Source organism: Denticeps clupeoides, chromosome 19, assembly GCF_900700375.1.
Source record: "Denticeps clupeoides chromosome 19, fDenClu1.1, whole genome shotgun sequence".
Lineage (NCBI taxonomy): Eukaryota > Metazoa > Chordata > Actinopteri > Clupeiformes > Denticipitidae > Denticeps > Denticeps clupeoides.
The window spans coordinates 18,218,341-18,242,375 of NC_041725.1; the positions used below are offsets into that span (position 1 = coordinate 18,218,341).

General features: G+C 46.7%; 1 protein-coding gene, 1 non-coding gene and 1 pseudogene across 3 annotated transcripts in view; 2 read left to right on the plus strand and 1 right to left on the minus strand.

Annotated features, from left to right (window-relative positions):
* The window catches only part of LOC114769497 (uncharacterized), a 72,076-nt gene extending 51,330 nt beyond the window's left edge, over positions 1–20,746 (minus strand). Inside the window, exons 1-3 of one of the 2 annotated variants that reach the window (XM_028962563.1) lie at positions 20,450–20,746; positions 10,590–10,711; positions 4,917–4,964 (exon numbers count right to left, since the gene is read on the minus strand). In XM_028962563.1, the coding sequence (XP_028818396.1) occupies positions 4,917–4,964; positions 10,590–10,711; positions 20,450–20,519 (240 nt within the window). In that variant the 5' untranslated portion in view covers positions 20,520–20,746. The remainder of the gene's footprint in view (positions 1–4,916; positions 4,965–10,589; positions 10,712–20,449) is intronic. The other variant, XM_028962564.1, reaches the window with a different exon arrangement.
* Positions 1,153–1,224, plus strand: trnay-gua (transfer RNA tyrosine (anticodon GUA)). Its single transcript has one exon. It is a non-coding gene; the product is annotated as a tRNA-Tyr (tRNA).
* Positions 5,586–5,707, plus strand: LOC114769807 (uncharacterized; annotated as a pseudogene).
* Positions 20,747–24,035: the final 3,289 nt, after the last annotated feature.

A 24,035-nucleotide genomic window follows, 5' to 3' on the forward strand; every position in this document is an offset into this window, starting at 1 on the left:
CTGTTCATTAATATTATAAAAAGCTGTGGCTTTGGCTGTGTCACATCCTGAGTCCATCTGCCTGGTTCAGTCACCTGCCTTCCGACTCGGAATATTGCATCATCTCCTGCTGCAATACCCTGTTCCGCCACACGGATATAAGGATCCGAGATTGCGTCCCTGCTACTCTCTCCTGAAATTCTCTCCACCTCACGGTGGAAAAGAAAGCTCAATCAGTCCCTGTCTTGTTTAATGTATGTTAATACATGCTGAAAATAACCAATGTGAAAATGAAGTTGAATTATGTTAATTATATCCATCAACCCTAAATAATCCAATCTTGGGCAAATTTGAAATGTGCCACGGAGCAGTAGTATTTCTGAGCGTAACGCTGGGTTTTCGCCACTCTGTACCGCGTTCCGCTGTTTGGTACTAGGTGATGTGCAGGCGTGGCACCTACAGACAGACGCTGTTGCTGAATGATGAGGCTGGCAGCTGCCTCCCTCGCGCACATCTCCGGCTAAGCTGCTTTTCATCCCGAATCAAGCCTCTGATTAACATTTTTCCTGTCCACAAGTGTTAGAAGAGAGAGGTAGAACGGGAGGGAGGTAGAACATTTCTCAACCATTAAGCAGACACTTGAGAGACAGGAAGGCAGCACATGTAAGATTTAACATGGATTAAAGTTATGGAGATCAGCACAGAGGAATTTTTGCTATGCATATGCCAAAAATGGAGCCTGGTGTCTCATAGAGAAGTACAGTGCAGACTAATTAGCATATTCAGGCCTGTTCCGAGCTTATGATGCAGCTTGTAGTCAAAATTTGTAATAGATCGGCCTGAAGCTGATCACTTCTCAACATGCCAATGTTTCTTGATGTCCTTAGTCTAAAACCACCAAAAACACATATATTTACACACATAGATGAGTGAACATTATTTTTTTCAATAAAGTGGCAAAAAGGGCCTTGCAATTGTGTGTGTTTAGTTTTAAGTTCATGTTCATGTTCATGTTCATGTTTAATAATGATTAGGATTTTTGTTTATATACATGCATAATTGCCAGGAGAAAGATTCTCACCCTTTTATATATTACTGAATGTAAATTGGTCATAATTATGGCAATTATTATAAGTATCAAAAATATATAAATTATATTGTATAAACTATATTGGGGGTATAGCTCAGTGATAGAGCATTTGACTGTAGATCAAGAGGTCCCAGGTTCAAAAACTGGTGCCCCCTGTAAGAATACATTTTATTTATGGGGCAGGGGTGGCCTAGCGGTTAAGGAAGCGCCCCATAATTAGAAGGTTTCCGGTTCGAATCCCGATCCGTCAAGGTGCCACTGAGGTGCCACTGAGGTGCCACCGTCCCCTCACACTGCTCCTGGGGCTCAAGTCATGGCTGCCCACTGCTCACTCAGGGTGATGGGTTAAATACAGAGGACAAATTTCACTGTGTGCACCATGTGCTGTGCTGCTGTGTATCAAATGTTACAATCACTTCACTTTCACTTTAATCAGTCCCCTCACTGGTGTCAGTTCTTCAGGGACTCTTATAGGACTTGACCCTTTCACTCCTAAAATGTTCACCCCAAAATCATATACTGGACCGAGTGGCTATTAGCTTCTGTTAAACTGATGCCCCCACTTTCTCCACCCGCCTCTCTCCTCCACTGGACCCCAATCAATAGGAGCAGAGGCCATTAAGGCAGCTCCTGCCCTCCTTTCTCTTATAATTATGCCCCCCTGGATTAAATGAGCACCAGCTACCCCACTGCTATTTGTGCTAATTAGTCCGGAATGTGAGCTGTCAACATGCAAAAAAAAAAAAAACTTGCTGCCCCCGCCCTTTCTTATCCTACAAACAACAGGCACCTCGCCCCGGCCAGTGGAATGCATTAACTTCCCCTCTCTCTCTCTCTCTCTCTCTCACTCCCTTCTCTTCCCTTGCCTCGGCAGCTCATGTCAAATCTGGGCCCCTCGGAACAAAATCTTAATAATTAACTGGCAAATTTTAACATGATTGCATGTGACACACCTACTCTGGTAATTACTGCTTTGAGGCCATTTGCTAATGAAATGAATGCATTCGATGCCCCAACAAATTAGCATAACTCATGCAAATGGCCCACATTTTAGACCCACTTGCAAAACACACACACACACACACACACAGCAAAAAGCACCATCAACAAAATGCGATGAAAGGAGTGCAGAATTGCATTAAAGCTATTAAATTTTTTTTTGAGGTCATAATGGTTAAAGGCTCTTAATTTTAACCACCGGTGAGTGTGTGTGCATGTAATGCATTGGCAGGCGATTGCAGCTTAGTACCCGGTGATCATTATCATCATTACCGTCAGCAGCGATCGGCGCGAGCATCTTTCTCCCAGCAAATATTAAATGGCTCCCATAATACAGACATTAAAACGGTATTACGCTGATGCGCCGCGCCGCCCGAGCGCATATCAATACTGCCGAGGCCCTAATCCCCCAGATGAGCCACACACACACACACACACACACACACACACACACACACCCTCACGTGGCCCATCTGCTGCTCAAACATGCTCGGTGTAACCCGGAACCCCATTTCCCACAAAAGAGAGCCACTCTGAGCCTCATTCATTTTTAATGGCGTGTCAGCGTTTAGCAGGACACTGGCGGAGGTCAGGTCGCATGGCGGCAACGTGTGTTCGGGGGGGGCGCGTCTGATTGGTCGCCGGCGGACGCGACTTTTACCGGCACTGGCACGAGATCCGTCTAGAAGAAGAAAAGGAGCGTGACGTTTCCCAGAAATGAAAAAGAGAAGTTGGTGTTTTGATTCGGCGCCTTTTCTCTTGCCTTTCCCAACCGCCTCAGGGGCCGATCGCGGTAACAAAAGCCGAAAATGACTTCCATTTAAGGGGTGTAGGGTTGCACCGCCCTGGTCAGGTGGGATGATCTGGAAGCTATTATGGAGGTTTGTGCTGAATCTGAGGTGGAGCTGAGAGTTCTTGCACCCACAAGAAAAAAATGATATATATATATAAATAACTAAAATGATCGTTTATCCAGGAAAATAAGAGAAGAGAGCATTTTAACCTACGGCACTCCCGCTTTTAGGCAACTAAAGAGCCACCAGATTTCCCAATAATCAGACTTTGCCCTCAATACAAAAATCTGGCCCCGGGTTCATGCTGCCCTTGTAATGGAACAATAATCCATTGGGATTTTTTTTTTCCCGCCCATCTCCATTCCATATGCAGATAATAATGAGAGTGGGCTGCTGATATTGTTGATGTTATAATGCTGGCATTCATCCACTTATACCCCACCGCCGGAATGAAAACCGCCCCACGAAGATCAACCAGGGCCACTGGAAAGTAGCCGAGGGGCATGGCGGGTGTTGTCCGGCATGTTCGCTCGCCTCCCAGAGTCCATGATGCTCCTCTTACGCAACATTCAGACCAGACGCAAGTTTACACAACTCTGGCAAATTCACCCCATGTTTATGGAATCAGAAACAGAACTAATATTAACCAAAAATGCGATGTTGAAATGTAAAATAAGAGGCAGGAATTTTGTCAACGTGTGTTTTCGTTTTCGCTTGTGAGACTTTCACGCTGGCCGTTTTTACAGTATCACTGCTGGCTTTTAGGGGGCAGCGGTGGCCTAGCGGTTAAGGAAGTGGCCCCGTAATCAGAAGGTTGCCGGTTCGAATCCCGATCCGTCAAGGTGCCACTGAGCAAAGCACCGTCCCCACACACTGCTCCCCGGGCGCCTGTCATGGCTGCCCACTGCTCACTCAGGGTGATGGTTAAATGCAGAGGACAAATTTCACTGTGTGCTGTGCTGCTGTGTATCATGTGACAATCACTTCACTTTTCGATGGTCTCAGATCCAACTCCCTGGTCGTTGGCGACTGACGGTTGATTGGTGATCGCCAGTGCATGGACATGGTATTCAGCACATGTGAGTACGCTTGAATAAAACTTGTATTGTACTTGATGCATCAGTTTTCCCCACAATGACGTGTTGTTTTTAATGACTTATTTAAATTACTTATTTCTGAAATGACCATTTTCTGAGTAAAATATTCGTAATTGTACGCTCACAATTGTGTAATGATTGCAGATAACAGGATTATGGATTTCTTTAAATTTTCCATTTATGAGATATGAATATACACAAAAAACCCCCAAAAAAAACAAAAGATCATCAGGCGAAATCCTCAAAATGCAACAACGCAACTGGCTCTTTTCCGACTGATCTGGCCTGGCGCTCCGAGACGCGCTCCTCTCCGCGGGCGGCGTTCTCTTCCAGTCCGGAGCAAATTGGAGATCACCGTGCCGCCGGTGCAACGCCGGCCTGTCGGCGCAGGCATGAATACGCCCGGAGCATCAGCAGCGTTTGCCCGCACGCGCGGGCGACCTCCGACCCCGGCTGGGCCGTCACGCAGGCCTCCAATACCTCCCAATATTCATCAGCTCCAGCTTGCTGAGTGAATACGGATTCGGACATTACCCACGGCAAATATTGCGATTCGCCTCCCGGGCCCTCCGCCGGGGCAGCGCGGGCGCACTAATAAGCGAAGAACGCCGGCAGGATTAGTGAACAGGAGCAGCGGGGAGGGATGATTGGTCATTAATATTATGGACGTTCAATCTGTTCAATCTGACGTCCCGTCCTAACGAGTTAAACGCTGCTTGCCGTGGGGGAGAGAAATGACGCACGGATCCCGCCATCAAATTACACACACACACACACACACACACACACACACACACACACACCAGGGATTTGTGGTATCATTGTTTTCCACTGTATCTGTTACACTATAGCCAACATAGAGTATGGAATTTCCTGGATGCTCTGGTGCATCATGGGAAGTTTCCCACATTTTGTACTAAAAAAAGGTAAAAAAAAAACAAAACAATAAAAACTCACCTTTACTTTACAGACGCTGCACCTCAGCCGGTCGTCGTTGCCATGGCCCTGCACAAAACACATGAAAACCATGGATATGGACGTGCATTAGAGAAAACGGCTCCTGCCATCGCCATTATTGCCCGTTCCACGTCTCCGACGTGACTTCTGCCCACGTGCAATACGTACGACCGCGCCGAACCCTTTTAATGCCCCGGATCCGGGAGGAAAAGTAATTGGGAACACGACTGTCCAGACTGCACGCTCGTACGCGTGACATACAGGAGTGGCCGTTTTGATAGATGTTAATGGCATATAATTACGGAACAGTGCTATTAAGCCATGCTATTTTACAAGGGCTCCATGGCCCCCGGCAGCGCCGCCTGATTGCTGTAAGTGTTTGGCTAATGAAAGGAAAGCATGTCTGTTTTCAATGATGAGGATTATCAAAGCATGTGAGAGAGGCGGGGGCGCAGAGGGAAATGGCATCGAAACCCCGGGCGACTCGCAGAAACAAAAAGAAAAAGTCCAAACGCGCACGGCTTCCCGCCAGAGCGGAAACGGGTTTTACTACGGACACACCGGACTGGCAGGTAGAGGATGGCTGGTGTGCTTTTCATGCAGACACAGAAGAAACAGGACGGATGAGTGCCAAAGACACTTCTTATTGTGGAAGAAGACGTATAATTTACGTCTGGCCGTACCAGCCGAAGAACACCAGACGATCTCGTCTGATCTCGGAAGATAAGGAGGCTTGGGCCTGGTTAGTACTTGGATGGGAGACTGCCTGGGAATACCAGGTGCTGTAAGCTTTATCCTGGTGCAGTGGTGGCTTGGCGGTTAAGGAAGCGGCCCCGTAATCAGAAGGTTGCCGGTTTGAATCCACCGAGTGCCACCGAGGTGCCACTGAGCAAAGTAACGTCCCCACACATGGCTGCCTACTGCGCACCAAGGGTGATGGGTTAAATGGGTTAAATGAGGACAAATTTCACTGTGTGCGCCGTGTGCTGTGCTGCTGTGTATCACAAGTGACAATGACTTCACTTCACTTTTATGTTTTTTTATGTGGTTATAAACCAAGAAGGAATTTTTGGATTCATCACTGTAGCCCCGTCTCAATATACAGAAAATATGGGAGTTGAGTTCAAAAGAAATCTGCACCAAAATATACAGTTGTGGACTGCAGCATCCGCAGGGACCACAGAGCATCTAGAACACGCCTGTAGAACGCGCTGCCAAAGCCACCTTCCCCGTCCGCCACCAAAACCCGACTGAATTTACTTCCACTGTTAGCGTCCTGAAAGACTCTCCCTGCACCTGGCCGCCATAATCATATTCAATTTCCCCCCGTACGTCTGAGGTCTGTTTCACATTGACTGGATGACAGATTTTGGAAAGCGTATTGCTTTTTTCGCAGAAGATCGTTTCCATTAACTGCAACAGACTAAAGCCATATGGCCCCTTCTTTTTATTTTTTTTTTTTTACTTTCTAAATGCAAAAATGGAAACCATATTCATACGCGGGTATATGAGGCGAGTGATTGTAGTGGGTCCGACAGACTGTTATTTGTTCTTGCTCCTGCCTCCTCCTCCTTTTAAAGGAACAGCTCAGCTGTTTTCAGGCGCATCTACCCGCCTCTGACAAAGGTGGAAATATGGATACAGAAGTAAACATTTTAAGGAAAGTCACCTGACCTTGCGACTGTAAACAATACGATAATGTGGAATGATATAAGGAGGCGACGCACGACACCCGCACAGCATATTCCTGCCGCCGCCGACGCCCTTGTACCCCGCCGGGGGCCTGGGCCCCCAGGACCAGTGGCTCTAGTAATGAGGGTCAAAGGTGAAAGAGCCCCGGTGCCTGCAGGCGGCGGGATCTCCCAGGCTCACTCTGTCACTGACTCCGGCCCTATATTTAAATCAGGCCCGCAGGCCCCGTTCTGTTCTTTTTTTTAAGAGGACATCTCTTAACTAGTTCCTGGTTGCTAATTAGTTTTTTTTGGTGCCAGGCTATTTGTCTGAAATGGGAGGGGCTGGGAGGAAGGATGCAGAGGGAAGGACAAAAAGAGTGAAGGAAGGACAGGATGGGTGGCTTGGGGTTGACTTGAGGACAGATGATGGGAGCAGGTTCAGAGGTGACGACCTCAGGAAATAAGGGATGAAACAAACTTCCTGAAAAAAAAAAGAACAGTCGTGATCTGCTGCATTACTGGAATAACACGTTGAAAAAATAAAGTTTTTTTTTTTTTTTAGCAATAAAAAATGCCTCAGTGTAAAGGAATCAAAGGGTGACATGCACTTACGCACTGCTCTACACAAACCTGATCCTGACAAATTGCAGTTATCAATATTTTATTTTAACCGGTGTCAACGCAGTCGAAATTGTGACGTGGGGGCAGAATGTATGGAGATAAACATTTATAAAAAAGAAATAACTTCTTGCTCAATATCTGCAAAAAAAGAACGAGCCAATCAGCTCTTTTGGTTAATTTTTTTAAAGGGGAGGAGCATGTAAATCTACTTGTTCTAATCATTGGTTACCTGCCCTACAGGAGCCAATCAGAGTTCACCCCACACCCAGCATAGGTAAAGGTAGAGGAGGACGTGGAATTTGCCCCCCCTTTTTAATCTCCCCTCCCATTTTTAGTCTAAGCTGCTCGTACCGGCGCACGGCGTAAAGCACTCACAGCTCCGGACGTTATTGGATTACATCTCCTGGCTTCATAAAACCTGGATAAGAGGCACTTTAGCGGTCAGCACATGACCGGCTTTTCTTGGGGACACCAAGGCCATCAAGACAAAAAGTGACAGGTCAATCACCGGTTCCGGTCAGGGGCCGGTGCTGCGCTGCACTTTACAGAAATACACACACACACTTTACAGAAATCTACACACACACACACACACACACACACACAATACATGAAAAGAACCAAGAAGCTATGAGTAAGGGGCTTTTAACCTTTAAGTAAGGGGAAGAACCACATCAACAACCGGCGACATGATTTCATATCTGGACACAATATGCCGCACTGAGAATCTCCAGATTTCTTGGGCACCTCATGCGGCTGCATTCCTGTTCCGGCTCTGCACAGAACGTAGGCCACCACGCCCAAAGCCTGCGGTCAATCATGCGACCTCTAATGCAAAGAATATACATAAATGTCTCTGATGGTTTTATTGGTGTGGAAGCAATTAACATTCATTTCCTAAGGTAATACTAAGCATCGATATTGCATGGATGCAGTGCTGAACACAATCGATTACATAATAATGACGTTGCTTGGTGATTTTCTGGCGGTGGTGTAAAAGGTCCAGTTAAAAAGTGACCGCGGCGGCCTGATCTGGGTACAGCGCTGTTTCGGCCTCGTCCACATTGACGTTCAAAATGAACGCCCTCAGAAAGACGTACGCGTTCTTGCTGTGCTTCGTCGCTGCGTTCAATTGACATTTCAATGCTTGCCAGGATTTCGGTTGAAATTGCGTTGCAAGAAAACGTTGCATGCAGTGTTCGTTTAACAACATCTGAAGGCACAGTCGGAAAAATTTGCCAAGCGCTTGTATGATCTTAACTTTTGTCTCGCTGGCTTATTTGAAACCATAATGCGAATTAATGTAGAAAACTGATGGGATGCATCATGATTGATATTGACAATCAATATCAGAATGCAGTATGTGCGCATTTCATATTTGAGACATTACCGTGATTTTTAAACTTTTTATTAAACCTTTTTGTAGACTATCTGATGCTTGTCATCGGTCAATTCTTACATGTGGTGTCTTGGAGTTCAAAATGTCTGAATATGATTAGCACCCTGCTGATTTATAGTTAAATATATATTTAAATGTCAGGATTTATACAGCCAGTATAAAGGGACTGTCCATAATACAGTCTTTTGATGAGATTATGGCATTTACATTGAAATGTGATATATATAACAAATAATTAGACTCAGAATTCATAAATATCTATGCGATGGCTAATCAATAGATGGCTAAAAGGAAATTGACTACTGAAGATGTCCTGCGCTTGCTTGATGGCAATTTGAGTGACACAGCGTGAAAGAAGCTGTTTAAAGAAAGGCGGCCAAGGATCTTACAGTTGGCAAAGTTCGTTATTGCACAAAGTCCATGTTGTTAAAGGGCCTAATAAAAAATAATATTTCTTGGTTCAGTCACTAAAGGGTTAAAGATGAGACGACGTGCCATTCGGATTAAATTATTACATGTAAATTTATCGTTATTTACGCTCCGTATCACGTTGTTGTCAGGGAGGACATTTCTCCGGTTTCCTCTTCTTATGGGGGACCCGTAAGAGAACGGCTGCAGTTCCTCGTCCTGAACGCGTGCCCTCTGTTCTCCGACCTTACGGAGGAACTCCGACATGTTCCGCACGCGTTGCCCTCAGCAATTAAAACCAGCGGCCGGCGTAGCGGAGAACACTCGTCTCAGGAGCACTTACGCAAATGAACGGAACACATCGTGCCGCTTTGATCATGTCGGGGTTCCGAAGGAAAAAAAAAAAAACATCTCTCCTTCAATGAAGTCAACAAAGGCACAATACGGCGCGCAAACTAAAAAAGGGCGCTGTACGGCTCCGGTAATTGGCTGCTTGATACGTTCATAAAGCAAAGCGAGACGCGTCAACAGCTGTTGTCACGTCTGAAAAGGCCTCCTTTTGATCACGGGGACTTCGCTGAGGGCTCAGCTCCTTTCCAGCTCTTTGAGGCCGATGGCAAAGGCCCATCACTTGGTTTCAATTTCACCGGGTTGGGGAAAAAAGGGCCTCATTGTGCCCGAGCTCTCGGGGTCCCAGTGCGGGTGAGGAGACGTGCTACAGGACGGCGTGTCTACGGGACGGGGGAAGGAGGACCGCAACCCTGTTCTCTTCCCAAGTCGCACGGGGAAAATCGGAATGTTGGCCTTTCAGAGCTTGAGACTGAATCCGGGGGAATCTGGGTGGGTTGAAAGTCCTCAAGACCTTCCTCTTTAAAGAATATTTAGATTAACTTGTAACCTTCTTATTGTCGAACTTGTGTACAGAATCTACAACAGAGTGAATAAAATAGATGTATTCATAGTTGGGGTCCTAGTGAACCGGAATTGATCTCTTCATCGATGGTAACTTGAAAGCACATTGTAAGTCGCTCTGGATAAGGGCGTCTGCCAAATGCCGTAAATGTAAATGTAAATGAAAGTGACAGGCGCCCGGGAAAGGTGCTTTGCGCAGTGGCACCTTGGCGGACCGGGATTCGAACCGGCAACCTTCTGGTTACCGGGCCGCCTCCTTATATAAACGGGATTCATGACTGTAACTGTCTTCATTTGGAATAAAACCGATCTCTGCAAAGGCATGTGGACCGTCGGAATTCGAATTTTCCCAGCGGGACCGGCGGAATGGTAGTAGATGGACCACACACTGAACGTCTTTATTAAGGGACGCTTTTATAAAATTGCCGTGCGGCATCAGAACCCGCGCGGCGTGTTTGTAGCGCGGCTCTTTAATTAAAACCGAGCGCACTTTGAGAGAGAATTGGACGCTGTTAATCATCCTGATAGGGTTATTGATGGCGCTACACACATGATGAGGCACGGCCGCGCGGGAGAATCCATCACCGAGCTGCCAGGCTGCCGGCGAGAGGCGGAGTCAGCCCACCGTGCCTTCGGGGGAGGGGTTCTGTGGTTGCTCACCTTGCTGATCCAGGTGAGCAGGCAGTGGTGGTGGGCCAGCAGGCTCCTGCAGTCGCAGAACGTCCTGATGGGCTCCCTGGTCCCCAGCTGACCCTCCCGGCAGATGAAGCACTCGCTCGCCTCTGAAAAAAGCCACACAGATATGAGATAAATAAGATTAGATCTGATCAACTTTATCAAACTGTAGTAAAACCAAGGGTTTAACCAATCAGAAATGAATTCATTAAAAACTATTTACACTAAAACATGCATTTATGCAAAATTTTGGCTCATAAATAGGCCTAATAGTGTGATTTGAAACAGCCGAGTGTACATTAAAAATATGTGGCCGATTTTAATATAACCGTAAAAAGGTTACCTGCTACGATTTCACGTCTTACTGTGTTTTTTTTGCTAAGTTTACAACAAATCAGGTGGCATTTCTGCCTATTTGCAAGGCATGGAAAGATTTGCCTCATGACATCACTGAACGGATATTCTGCAGTTGTAATTTTTTTTTTTTTCAACTTCTATAAAACGCCACTGGGCTTTTCCGTTTTTACCGAAGGCACGGACACCCTCACGTTCCACACACCCTCGTCAGATGTATCATCATTTTGGCTGGTTCAGCATCCATCACATCTCCCTGCATCTCCACGCGCTGCAAAAAGCCCAGTGGAATTAAGGCTAATGGCAGGTTACATCACCGGCTGACGAGGAGGGGGCCCGAAGAAGATCTCCACGTACCACACATGCCTAATGTCGCCTCTTTCTACTCGCCTGGCTTCAGATTGGAATGATAATGCGGCGCAGAGCTCAGTGCTCTTAACCTGTGACCGGGGCGCCAGGACCGTGAACCTCGCACGGATAATAACGAAATGAAACATATGTCTGCGCGACAATAAAAGACATTAAAAGCGCAATTACATGGAAACGGATGAAGAAGACTCGGAAAAAAGGAGCCTCGGCTCCCAAAGCACCGATGTCCCGTCCATTAAGGGGTTAATGCCGGGCCTAATGACAAACACGCCACACATTAACGTGCGCCGGACCATCATCCCATTACGTCAGGGCTGGGTGTCAAATCTCGGGCGCCTTCTACTGCTCAGAAGACCCCCCCTTTACCGTGTCAATTTGTCATGTCTGTCACGCCTAACGCCGATTGACGAGATCTGCTTTCGTCAAGTCGCTAATGTGCGCCGCTCACTCGAGCCGCTCCCCGCCAATAGCGATCCAGATGGAAAATTGTACAGAAGTGCCGTAAACAAGGAGCAAATGAACCGGTGAGTGAAGGGGGGGGTGAAAAATAAGCAATTACATCAGCCAATAGCCATTGCATAATGATCACTTAATCAACCATTAACACCTAAGTGCTTCCAAAATGGGGGGGGGGGAGTCATTACTGCTGTGATTATTCTGTCTCGGGCAAATATTACGCTCGAGAACGTGATTTTGTTCCTGAGTTGCTCGAGATGAAGGGCGGAGGAAGGGGTTAACAGCCTCCACGAGCGGGAACGCGTGTTTTTATGGGAACGCTGCAGACTTTTATCTTGTTGGAGTGCGGAAAACACGATGGCGTGCATCGCACGGGGGGGGGATCTCGTGCAAAGGCTTCTGGGACATCTGCTCTGTGTCCCACAGACAGGACTCTCTGTTTCTTTTTCTAACGATGCACAGATCGTCCGTCTCCCAGTCCCCCCGACTCCCCGATTTCATTAACCTGCGCAAAACGCTGAGCCATTACACACACTGTTCAGACCAAGACTCGCGTAAAGACATGCTGCATTTGGGAGAGCGGTTATGCCGCATTTTTATTCTGCTCGAAGTGTATCAGGCTGATGCCGACGTTGCATGAATGAGATATCAGTGCCGTGTTGCCGTTTAAAGCACCAGTGTGACTGCCAGTTTAAAATGTAAAATTGATCTACCTAAAACTTAGTGTTCAAACTGCACAAACCCCATGTCAGTGGAAAGAGCGTTATTAGAAGCTCCGGACGCATGGCGTGCCCTCCAACAGGTTTTTGAAATTCTGGTTAAGAAGTAGTGCCGGCAGCGACTGCGGCCTGATCCGAGAACAGCTCCTGGTAGGAGTTCGGCCTCGTCCACAAGCACGTTCGAAATGAACGCACTCTGAATGCATTATGCATTTTTGCTGCGCTTTGTACATTTACATTTACAGCATTTACCAGATGCCCTTATCCAGAGCGACTTACAATCAGTAGTTACAGGGACAGTCCCCCCTGGAGACACTCAGGGTTAAGTGTCCTGCTCAGGGACACAATGGTAGTAAGTGGGGTTTGAACCTGGGTCTTCTGGTTCAAATTCAAATCCTTGATGCTGCCTACAGGGCTGTAAATGGAAGTACTAGCTACACTCCTGCACGCCCTCTCATATCGGCAAACGAAACGAGACTGAAAATTCCCTCTTCACGGGTTCTCCGATACCAATCGACTCTGTTCTCCTTTGTTGTCCCTGGCTGGTGGGACAAGTTGTCCTGCTCCATTCGACTAGCCGAGACTACCACCACTTTTAAGAAGCAGATGTTCAAAAAGTATTTCAGACGAGTCCAACACTAACACAGACACACTCACATAAAAAAGAATAATTCGTCTAGCACTTCTAGCATGTTCTATTCCTGACAAGTTCGGCCTTATCGGGACTCGTAGTTTTGTAACTCAAAATCTATATAAACCGAATGAGAATTGCTGGTTTGTTCCTCTTGTAAGTCACTTTGGATAAAAGCATCTGGCAAGTACAGTAAAGTACAGTAAAGTAAAGTAAAGTACAGTACAGTAAAGTAGACGAGTGAGTTACCCACTAGGCTACTACCACCACACACTTTGTAGCTGCATTGGACTGACGTTGTGTAACACTTGTGTAACCAAGAAAACGTTTCTTTGATGGCATCTGAATGCGCACGTTTTAATTTGCTGATGGATGGGATGCATTGATAATCAAGGTATTGATGATCATGATCGTAATCGAATCGAATCGAATCATGAGACCAGTGCAGGTTTTTTCCTGGCCGAGTCGGGAGATTTCAACTCCGCCTGATAACTCAAGCTGTGCGGTAATGAGGAGCTTCACACACGTTGGGTGACTGCAGAATGACCCTTCCTCTTCCTCACACTCTTCCTCCCTCCCTGTCTTGCTCCCCACCTCCCCCGCATCAGATCCTCCCTCATTTCATAAGGTGTTTATTTAATGCCGCGGTGACTGAAGCTTTTCTTAATTATGTTAAATACTGTCAGCCTCCATCAGGCTCTCAGCTGAGCCACACACTCCACACACACACACACACACACAGAACATGCACTGGCCTCTCCAGAATACCGCAACACACTAAACACACGCATGCATATACATGAGTTCATACACACCGAAAAACTCTCATGCACAAAAACATACTGATGGCCAAACACACACCTGTATACACAGAGGCTACACACACACACACACACACACACACACACAGAACATGGACTGGCCTCTCCAGAATACCGCAACACACTAAACACACACATGGATATACATGAGTTCATACACACAGAAAAACTCTCATGCACAAAAACATACTGATGGCCAAACACATGCCTGTATACACAGAGGCTACACACACACACACACACACACACTCTTACAAAAGAGCCAAATGCTGCATCAGTACATCAGAGAACAAAAAGCGTGCCGTTGAACAAGCCAAGCACAATTAGCAGGAATCACTCGCAGGGTGGGCTACCCAACTCAACAAAAGAGCCACTTTTGTCCAAATCACAAAGACGGGGGGTTTGGAACGGGCCCCGCGGCTTTTGGAAGCTGCACAGGAATACTGGATTTAACTGCACACACACTCGCACAACAACAAAAGAGCAAATCAGTGTATCTGCAGCCAGCGTCAATTAGCGCTCTGGCTTTGTGGAGCTGAAATGTGATGATTGAGAGGATCTCTCTCTTGGCGGGAGCGAAGGCATTAAAATCACCAAGATGACCTTGCAGGCATCGACCGGTCGCCAGAAGCGGCGCCTCAGAGCATCAGGTGCGCGTCTTTTTTACGTGGATTTTGAAACTCCGCCCACAGCGGACCTGGAATGTGGAGATCTCTCCAGTGACAGCATTGTGTTAGTTCCGGTAGGAGAGTCCACGCAGGTTCCTCATAGTTTCACTTCCACCCGGGCCTCCTGGAGGCTTCTGATGATGTCACTTCCCAGGCATGTTTCAGAAAATATCAGAAAATGTCATGTGCAGATTTGGAAGCCCGTTTATGCCACATTACAAGAATAATCCCGGACCCCGTCAGGTGCGGCTTGGGTTCAGTTAGGGGTGCTGAAGTGAATCTGATAATCGATGCGTCGCAAAGGATCGTTCTATTTTGATGCAGTGCAGAACATAATCGATTATGACCTAACGATGCTGTCGCGGCCTGATCTGAGTACAGCGCCGTGCCAGGTAGGAGTTCGGCCTCGACCACATGGATGAAATGAATGCCCACGTTTTTTCTGCACTTTGTATCTGGTTTCAGTCGACTGATGCTGTTTACTGCTCATCTGGATTTTAGCAGAAATTGATGCCAAGAAGACATTGCTCCAATTAACAGAAAAATGGTTGCCGTCCAGTCCGTGGGCCAGTGGACGCCTGGAAAGGAAGCGGCCCCGTAATCAGAAGGTTGCTGGTTCGAATCGCGATCCGCCAATGTGCCACTGAGGTGGCACCGTCCCCACACACTGCTCCCCGGGCGCCTGTCATGGCCGCCCACTGCTCACCAAGGGTGATGGTTAAAAGCAGAGGACACATTATCTGGCCAGAAAAACGTCCGCGTGAACGAGGCCTTATCTCTCATCTCACTGACGTACATGACGACGCAATATGAAGTAACGTGGAAAAACTGATGGTTCAGCGTTTTGCACTCAACTTTTGACCGCACTCAACTTGGGGCGTAGCTTCTTAAATCCACAGAAAATTGGAACGCTGGCTCAAGTAGATTCCTCAGCAGCAGCATCGGCTCACCAAGCTCAGCTTTGTTAAAAGACAAAAGGGGGCGAGGAAGAAAGGCGCTGCACAAAAGTGCCCTTCAAGTGATTTCTCGGCCTTTGAGCAGTAATGGATTGTAATGGGGATAAAAGATGATAGTGAGGCGTGAGCCTCCGGCCCCCAGATCCAGCAGACAGCGGCGCCGGAGCTCCGGGCAGAACCGCGGAACCTCAGGAGTCGTCATTCCGCCCGGCCGTCCTCCTCTCCTGCTGCATCACAGCGTCTTTGATTCTACCGCTGTTGTTCCAGCATCGTTTTATTCTCCTCCATTTAGCTGCCTGTGAAACAGAAGGCCTTTGAAGCCCCCAACTTTGGACAGTTTACCTGCGGCTAGGAGATGAAGAAGAAAAAGAGGAGTGAGGAGATGATGGGAATGGGGGGGGGGGTCTGTCATGGTGTACTGATCTGAGCCTGGAATAAACTGCTGCTTCAGACGCCCCTGTCTTGTTGGTGTCCCCAGGGGACACCCTCACCGCTCCAGGTGGACGTGAGCGAGCTCCGCTAATGACCCTCGGATTGGACCTTTTCAGATCTCGCATGCACATGTAAGCACTTCGCTGATACTGTCCAGGCACCTACCCAACCCCCCCGTCGGTCCTCATTAACCAAACTTCTCACAGTCTACCAACTCATTTCATTTACTGTAAGACAAAAGCTCAACTAAGCATGACTGAGGTGCAATGGCCCTGTACAGATCAATCAATAAATCAATAAATCAATTTCTGCTAAAATCCAGATTACATAATGTACATTGGTGGAAGCACCAAACACAATGGTGGGATTTGAACCTGGGTCTTCTGGTTCATAGGCGAGTGTGTCACCCGCTAGGCTACTAGCACCCTTCACACCGTCAAGTGCAACATTTGCACCTTCACCATCTTTCGAGTGACGTTGGGGCTGCAACCTGCACCTTCCTTTCGTTTTACCTTTTCTATGGTATTTCTGCATTCTATGGCATTTTCTGTACTTCTTTCGTTTCTATGGTAATTCTGCATTTACACTTTAAAACACACTTTTGGTACTTTATTGGCATCTTGCCCTCAGCAACTGGCGATGAAGTTCAAACAGAGCTGTGGGCTTCTGTTCTCAACCGAGAAACCGAGAATGTTCGATCAGCCCTAACGTGAGAGGGAGAGTACTGCCATGCACTTCCATCTTTCAGAGTATAGAGATCTGTGAAGAAATCCAACTTTGGTTTAATGTTCCAGGATATGACTGTGCTGTGTTGAAACGCGGCAATGCAGCCGTTTTGCTTTCTGCGGTTCAGTGTTGCATAAAAACGCATGCAAATAATTTGCAAAGGATGCTCGTATTGTGCAGGATAAGACAGGAGTGCATTTAGCAATCTTCATCATTAGGCGAGGGGGCTATACCCTGACCTTTGAATATCTGCCAAATCGATGCCTGCACTGCATGTTTTATTTGTAAAAAAAAGGAGAGACGCATGCAAAGTACAGCAATCACCGTGATGAACCGATCCCTGTATGGTGGAGGAAGATGCCTTTTGATTGGCTAAATGACCCCTCTCTGCCCACAGGTCGTGGAACACAGACGCCAACCGGAAACACTCATGACTTCGTTCACAGAGTCACCAGTTATTCCTCCAGCGCCTCTGAAAAGGCCTCATTCGGCCTCACTCGGCCTCTCTTTTGAGACTTGTGATCACTACAGTCGGTCCTTCGTATTCTGACGCGAGGGGGAACAGCGTAAGTGAAAGTGAAGTGATTGTCATTGTGACACACAGCAGCACAGCACACGGTGCACACAGTGAAATTTGTCCTCTGCATTTAACCCATCACCCTTGGTGAGCAGTGGGCAGCCATGACAGGCGCCCGGGGAGCAGTGTGTGGGGACGGTGCTTTGTTCAGTGGCACCTCAGTGGCACCTTGGCGGATCGGGATTCGAACCAGCAACCTTCTGGTTACGGGGCCGGTTCCTTAACCACTAGGCCACCACTGCCGTGCCTCGAACCTAAATTAACAGGCCACCCACCCTGACAGGCCTACAGGTCGGTCCACCTAATGCCCTGCCTGTCTTAACCTTGCTAACAACGATTTAGCTATTTGAACTGCTCTGCGCATGATTCCGGCTCGTGGTCCCGCGGTCGGCGGCCAGGGAAGTGCCAGCTCCACGACGTCGACTCACTTCGCACACGCTGAACCAGACCGGTCACACGCTGGCCCTGCTACTGCCCCCTCCTGCTGACGTGGGAAAGGTGGTGTGACAGGGGTTTAAGGCGGCCCGGGTAATTGGCTAGTCGGGACTGTGGGGGGGAGGCCGGGTATCATCAGGAGTGTGCACCAACTCGGAACAAGCACAGCAAGACATGACAATTTAAGGACAGCGCCTGTGGCACCGGGGTGCTAAATTGGCCAGCACAGGGCCAAACTTTTCTTTTGCCCACCCAGCAAAAAAAAAAAAAAAAAAAAAAATGGGGCAATGACAAGGGTTGTGAATGGGACGATCCCGCTTTAGTATAATTTCCGATGATCCGAGGTTGTAATCCTGCAGATTAGAGATCCCTGCGCACTGTGTCAAAAGAGGCAGATGCTTTTGTGCCTAAAATGCTCATCTGAATTATTTTCAGATATTTTCAGGGTCTGTTGTAAAGCAAGGTCATCATTCCAATAATTCCCAAGAAAATGCCCCTTTGGGCCCTCAAAACAGTGTTCATGGAAGCCCCGAGTTCCAATAATCAATAAACAGTACATTTAGCATCAGTAAATTATGCTGCATGAAGAACATTCCATGAGTTATCTGTATCTTTTTACTATTTATTTTAGTTTTACAATTTCATGTAAGTGTGTGTGACAAAATATGCAAAAACATTAAAAAGTCCGTTTGTGTATCATGAGAGAAGTCTGGGCTGTGAAACTGTTGACACTCTGGCCAGACTTACAAATAAGATCATGCTCAGGAAAAAAATAATGTTTTAAAAATCGTATTATATCTTCAAGTCATTTGTACAAACAAGATGCACCACAGGTTGTAATATTGCCGACACAGTCAGCACGTTAAAGCCTTTTCAATGTCAGATAAAAGGGCAGCTGACCAGCATCCATTCTAATAGAAAAGAAGGCGAAACGACGAGTTTGCACCAATGCCTGTTTCGGCCCGAGTGCAGAAGCAGAGTCGATGCGGGTGTCGCCGATTCACCAATAAACGCAACAATGGCAGCCAGATTGGGGACTCCCGAAATGTAATTATCAGTAATGTTGTTAATGAGGCCATTAGCAGGAGGAATAATGAAGAATCAGCCACGGGTCTGGGTGAAAAATGGCTCGCCTGATGGCCATCTGGCCACGAGGCGCCACGCGGCGGCCCGAGCGAGGTCCTGGGCCCACGCGGCGGCCCAAGCGAGGTCCGGGGTCCCGCTCGGGGGCCCGTGCGGCCCGCGCGACAGTGCTTTTTTTACCGCTCGGATTACGCGACCGTCAGAAACGATCGCACCTCGCCTCCCGAATGCACTTCCTTCTCGCCCGTCAGCTCCGGTGTCCGACGGACGCACGGCCGCGGGCCTCGAGTATCGTGTTCGTGCGTCGACCCATTAGCAAACATTAGTGCACTTTCCATCTGCAACGGAGGCATAAATTTACAGTTTTGTTAATCCGCTCCGTTGTTGCAGAGCGAAGGGTAATGGATACGAAGACCGTGCGGCGGTAGCGTCGCTGCCAGGTACCTGACAATGGCGGATGGAAGGGGGACGGCAAGGTCGTTCCGTATTGTCCCCCTCTCTCCGCTGATGGGGTCAGACGCATTTCCCTTCAGTCCAACAGAACTCGGGGAAATTCAATTAAAAAAAAAAATGAAATTTGCCCGTATGTTTCCTGCGGATTTCCCAGTTAATGAAATGAAGCCCCCGGACGGCTTAGTGGGTTTTTTTTTTTTTTGGGGGGGGACAGGCAGTTGTGCCGCGGTGCCGTCCTGCAGGACGGAGCCATATGGAGAACTGTGACAGATGTGGCAGGATGACGTGGCGGAAAAGCGGGCGCGTCCGACGGAGCCGAGCAGCTGCGGCGTTTCGCTCCATTATAATTTTCATCGCCGTGTCTGGTCCTCGGGTTCATAATTACGGAATTGATTTGATGTGCAATTGATACGCTTCTGACTGGCTGAGAGAAAAGAGCGCCGATAAGCAAATGCAATTACTGCAAGCTTACATAAAGCCCAGGCCGGGTTCATTAATCACATTCCCGCCGCCATTAATCCAACGGGGTTTCACTCTTCCAGAGCCGTCCCTGCCGAGAGGCCAAAAAACACAAGTTTCAAACTGAACCGCTCACAGCGACGTCATGCGGATTCATTCCTTCTTTCTTATAGACTAATCAACATCATAATCGACATAGATGACATCATTTCAAATAGAGAATAATAAGGGCTCCAGTAATAATGCTGAAGGCTGTTTTGACCACGTGGTTGAACGTGTTGAAACTGGTGACATCGTTCGGGAGGCGGCTCACGTGACTGGGAGCTGCAGGGATTCCGCCGGAGCTCATTCCAGAACGCCGGAATGACCGAATGCCCTCAGAATCGTGCCCAAATCCAATTCGTGAGGCCATATCAAGAAACCCCAATATGTATGCAGCTTTATTCTGGAAAAAGTTCTCGGCCACCATGACATTGTCACTGTCATATCCAGGGCCCGTAACAAGCTAGTGAACTTTGTGTGATTTTCTGTGCAGATCTGGTTTGTTTCATCAGTAACAATAAGGGGTTAAGGAGAAGAACGAAAAAATAATTTGCTCAACGGGACCCACCCAGTGGCAGGCCCACAGCAACCGGTCTGTTAAAATATAGTTACACCCAAACACACACACACACACACACACACACACACACACACACACACTTACCAGGAATTATAACTTTGCAGGGTTGTGCACAGCAGTCCTCGGATAACAGCTCATAGTCACTGTCCATCATTCTACTCTGTTTTTGCTGAGCCTGACAGACCCCCACATTCACACACAGACACAGGCTGGCCCCGCCCCTCTTTAAAACAAATTCCTCCAATCTCAGGCAGCAGACGGCCTATGGCGGCTGGATTCCACCGCAGCGTTCCTGGCCTTTGCAGGTTCCTGCACTTCCTGCGAACGACGGAGCTCCGGCGCGGAACCTCTCCCAGGACCCGGCCTGATGGAATGGGCCGGCCAGCTGAGCCCAATGTGTTTTGTTTTTAAAGGAAGTGGAAGCACGGCCAGCCAATCAGAGCTCGGCTTCGGCTCCGGCAGACGGGAAGGTCTCCCCACTCTGTTGCTCTGTATCGTGCGCATGCTGTGAAACACTTTGTGGGATAAAAGAGAAAGTAAATATGATTTAAACACAAAATAATACATTTGACCAAGAGAAATTAGAAATAATGATGCTAGTTAAACCCACATTGCTGATGCTTTTTAAGTCCATGTAACGGTGTTCAGCCGTACTAAAATAATCCCAAAAGGCTTATTGACAATCGTTGAGGCTTCTAACTTGAACTCATTAATGCTGATAATATGCAGATAATTCATTCTTTAACAGACATTTCTAGTTGCTATAATCATTAACAACCTGAACCATGTTTGGAAAGGCGTTTTTTTATGTCAATCTGATGGAAAAAAATATTGTTTTTTAACAAAGATGAAGACATTTAAGAATGAAGGCATTTTTATGCTAAAACACGCAGGGAACTACACAGGGAACAGCAGGACAATCAGAAATGCAGCCAGGTAATGTCCAACAAGTGGAGGTGGCACAAACTAGCAGCAGGGTGACGCTCGGGTCAAAAGCGTGTTGATGCATGCCAACTTAACACACTACACTTGTCCATAAATTACCTAGGTAGGGTCGCACAATTTCTTGCAGAAAAATGAAGGACAGCTACAGTAGTTGGGCCATGCCACAAGTGCCACACGAATGGTGGAAAATCATTATTTTAACCATAGTCTCAATTTATAGTAAAAGATATATAAAAAAAAAATGATTTACGGACGAAAGTAAGGAACAAATATGGTGGACCAAGTGAAGCCAGTTCCGATAGCCTCCAATTGTGCCTGGCAAAGTACTATTAATTTAATCGAAAGTGTAGGTCTATAAATGTCAGAACTATTGTCATGCCATGTACAAAAGGGTGAAACGCAAACGCTCCACATTTTGTGAAGGTGGGGAATAACAAAAACACACACAACATAACGTGGGGTTTCCCCTCGTCAAAGACCAACAAGGGCGTGCAAAACCGCTTTAAAGGGTCCGAATCACCCAAGTCCACCAGGCGTCACCTGTAATTAGGACACAGGGCACATGTGTATCTACCTAGGCATCACAAGTATAAATCAACCCGTTCCCTTTATATTTTAATGACCTAAAGAATTCTGCAGTTCTGCAGTTTTGTCTTGCATAGAGGTTCATCACCTCCGTTCTCCATTTCTTTGTCAAACGGCCTTCCCCCGAGCAAGAGGTGTGTCTTTGTCGGCCCCAAACAAGAGACGCCATGGGCGTGACAGGGCAGAGCAAACAAATTCTGATTGGTCTGTGGCAACTTCCTGGGAGTCAAACGTATAAAATCATTTTCTCTTGTGGTCTCTGGACACTTCTTTTTCCTTTCCATCGGGTACTTGGAAACTGGTTTTCCATCCAGTTTCTGGGCCTTTCCCTCTACCTGTTTTTCTCCTGGACCAGGCGACCTCTATGAAGCTTGGTTCAAAGCTGTTCTCTATCTTCCTCTATCCCTTTCTCCTTTCTTTTATTTCGGGTTTTTCTGTAACATTTTACATACAATATTTACATGTAACTGCAATAGTAATTTACTGGTGATAAAACAATTGTCAAACTGTTCATCTCTATTGTGGCACGCCTCTTTCTGTCAGATTGGAATGGTTTTAATACAGTGCTTTGTGTAGAGAGTTTATACCTCTTTTTACATATCAAATTACATTCAAGTTCATATTTAAAATGAAACCATAACAGCAAAGTCTGGTTATTATTATTGCAAAAACTAACATCATGGGCTTTTATCTTTTAAACCTCTGGTGCATTCTGGTGCTTCTCCCATGTCCAGACCCCTTCCCAGCACTCGGTCCTCCTTGTTTCATATCTCGTAATAGATCCATCTTTTTCAAACATTATGCTGTTTTTTGAGCATCATGTTTGTAGCCAGTATGCACAGTCCATTGATTAGGACAAAAAAAAGGTTTAAAAGGTTATAGTGTGTCATGTTTATGCAATGACAGAGGTCTAAATAGCTTTTTTTACAGCAGCAAGAAGCCTAGAGCAGGAGGGAAATTATTAATTATACGATGATGGCACATGGTCAAGAAGCTCTTGATAAACATTAGGTTTTGAGTGATGGCACTTCACTCCCAATTTCAAGGTTATGTGACAGATTAAATCTACCAAAACACGAGTTGGAAATTGATTTGGGTGGACCTGGGAGGAACGAGCGGCTCGGCGTGCACAACAATGACAGAGTGACAGGCTGGCCGCTGGTAACTTGGAGCCCCTGTCTGTTAACGGTATCTGTCCCACTCTCGCGGACTCGTGGCACATTTATCATCGAATAACACGTTAGATTACGCTGGCATGCACTAGAGCCGTTAGCTTCATCTGCTCCACGTGAACCTGCCAGCCGCCATCTGGTGCACAGGGGCGCGCTCCGGCATTTTAACGGGTGCAGTGGCATGCAGAATGTCTCGTGAATCTTGGGTTAGCGCTGGGTTGTTTTATAGGTTTTATTATTGTGCTAATATAGTTAAATATCATGTTATTTAGTTGTTCTTAGTGCAGGGGTCAATGTTTGAGGTCAATAAAAAGCTGGGACGTTGGCTACCTTGCTAGCTTAGCTATGCAACCACCAAATTTGCTCACATTTATTATTTTACAAATATCCAAAAGTTGCACCAAATGATGCAATACTACGTTTTACCTTATGTACATGCACCTTAATTTCAAATTCAAAGCAGAAATGTGTTTTTTTACAGGGAATTCTTGCTAATCTGGCTCGCAGATTCCTAGAGGCTCGTGTTAAATTGTGAGTCAGGACTTTATAAAGTGTCTTTATAAAGTGAAAGGTTTTTTAATGTATTCGGAAAAAGCGTTACTGTTATCACCTCAGCTACTGGTGAGACAGTTTGCTCCAAATTTTCCTGTCATAAACTCTCACACCCTTTAAACAGAGATTGTTTGCATTTTATGGTAACTGATGCCTTTCATTTGTATTAACTATCAGTGTAAATTGTGAAGAGTTTCTTTGTTTACAATAAAAGTAACATTGCTTTTTATTACAATAAGTGTACTATATGGTTACTCTGCAGTGTTATTCATATCAGCCATTTCTTTTGAGTTTAATAATTCATGATAAGCCTAGTTCCTATGAATTGTTCATACGCACTGATGGAAACGCTTCTCATTCACTTTGAACTGGGTGATGTCGCGCACTGCCAGAGTGAATTGTGGATCTTTTGTCTC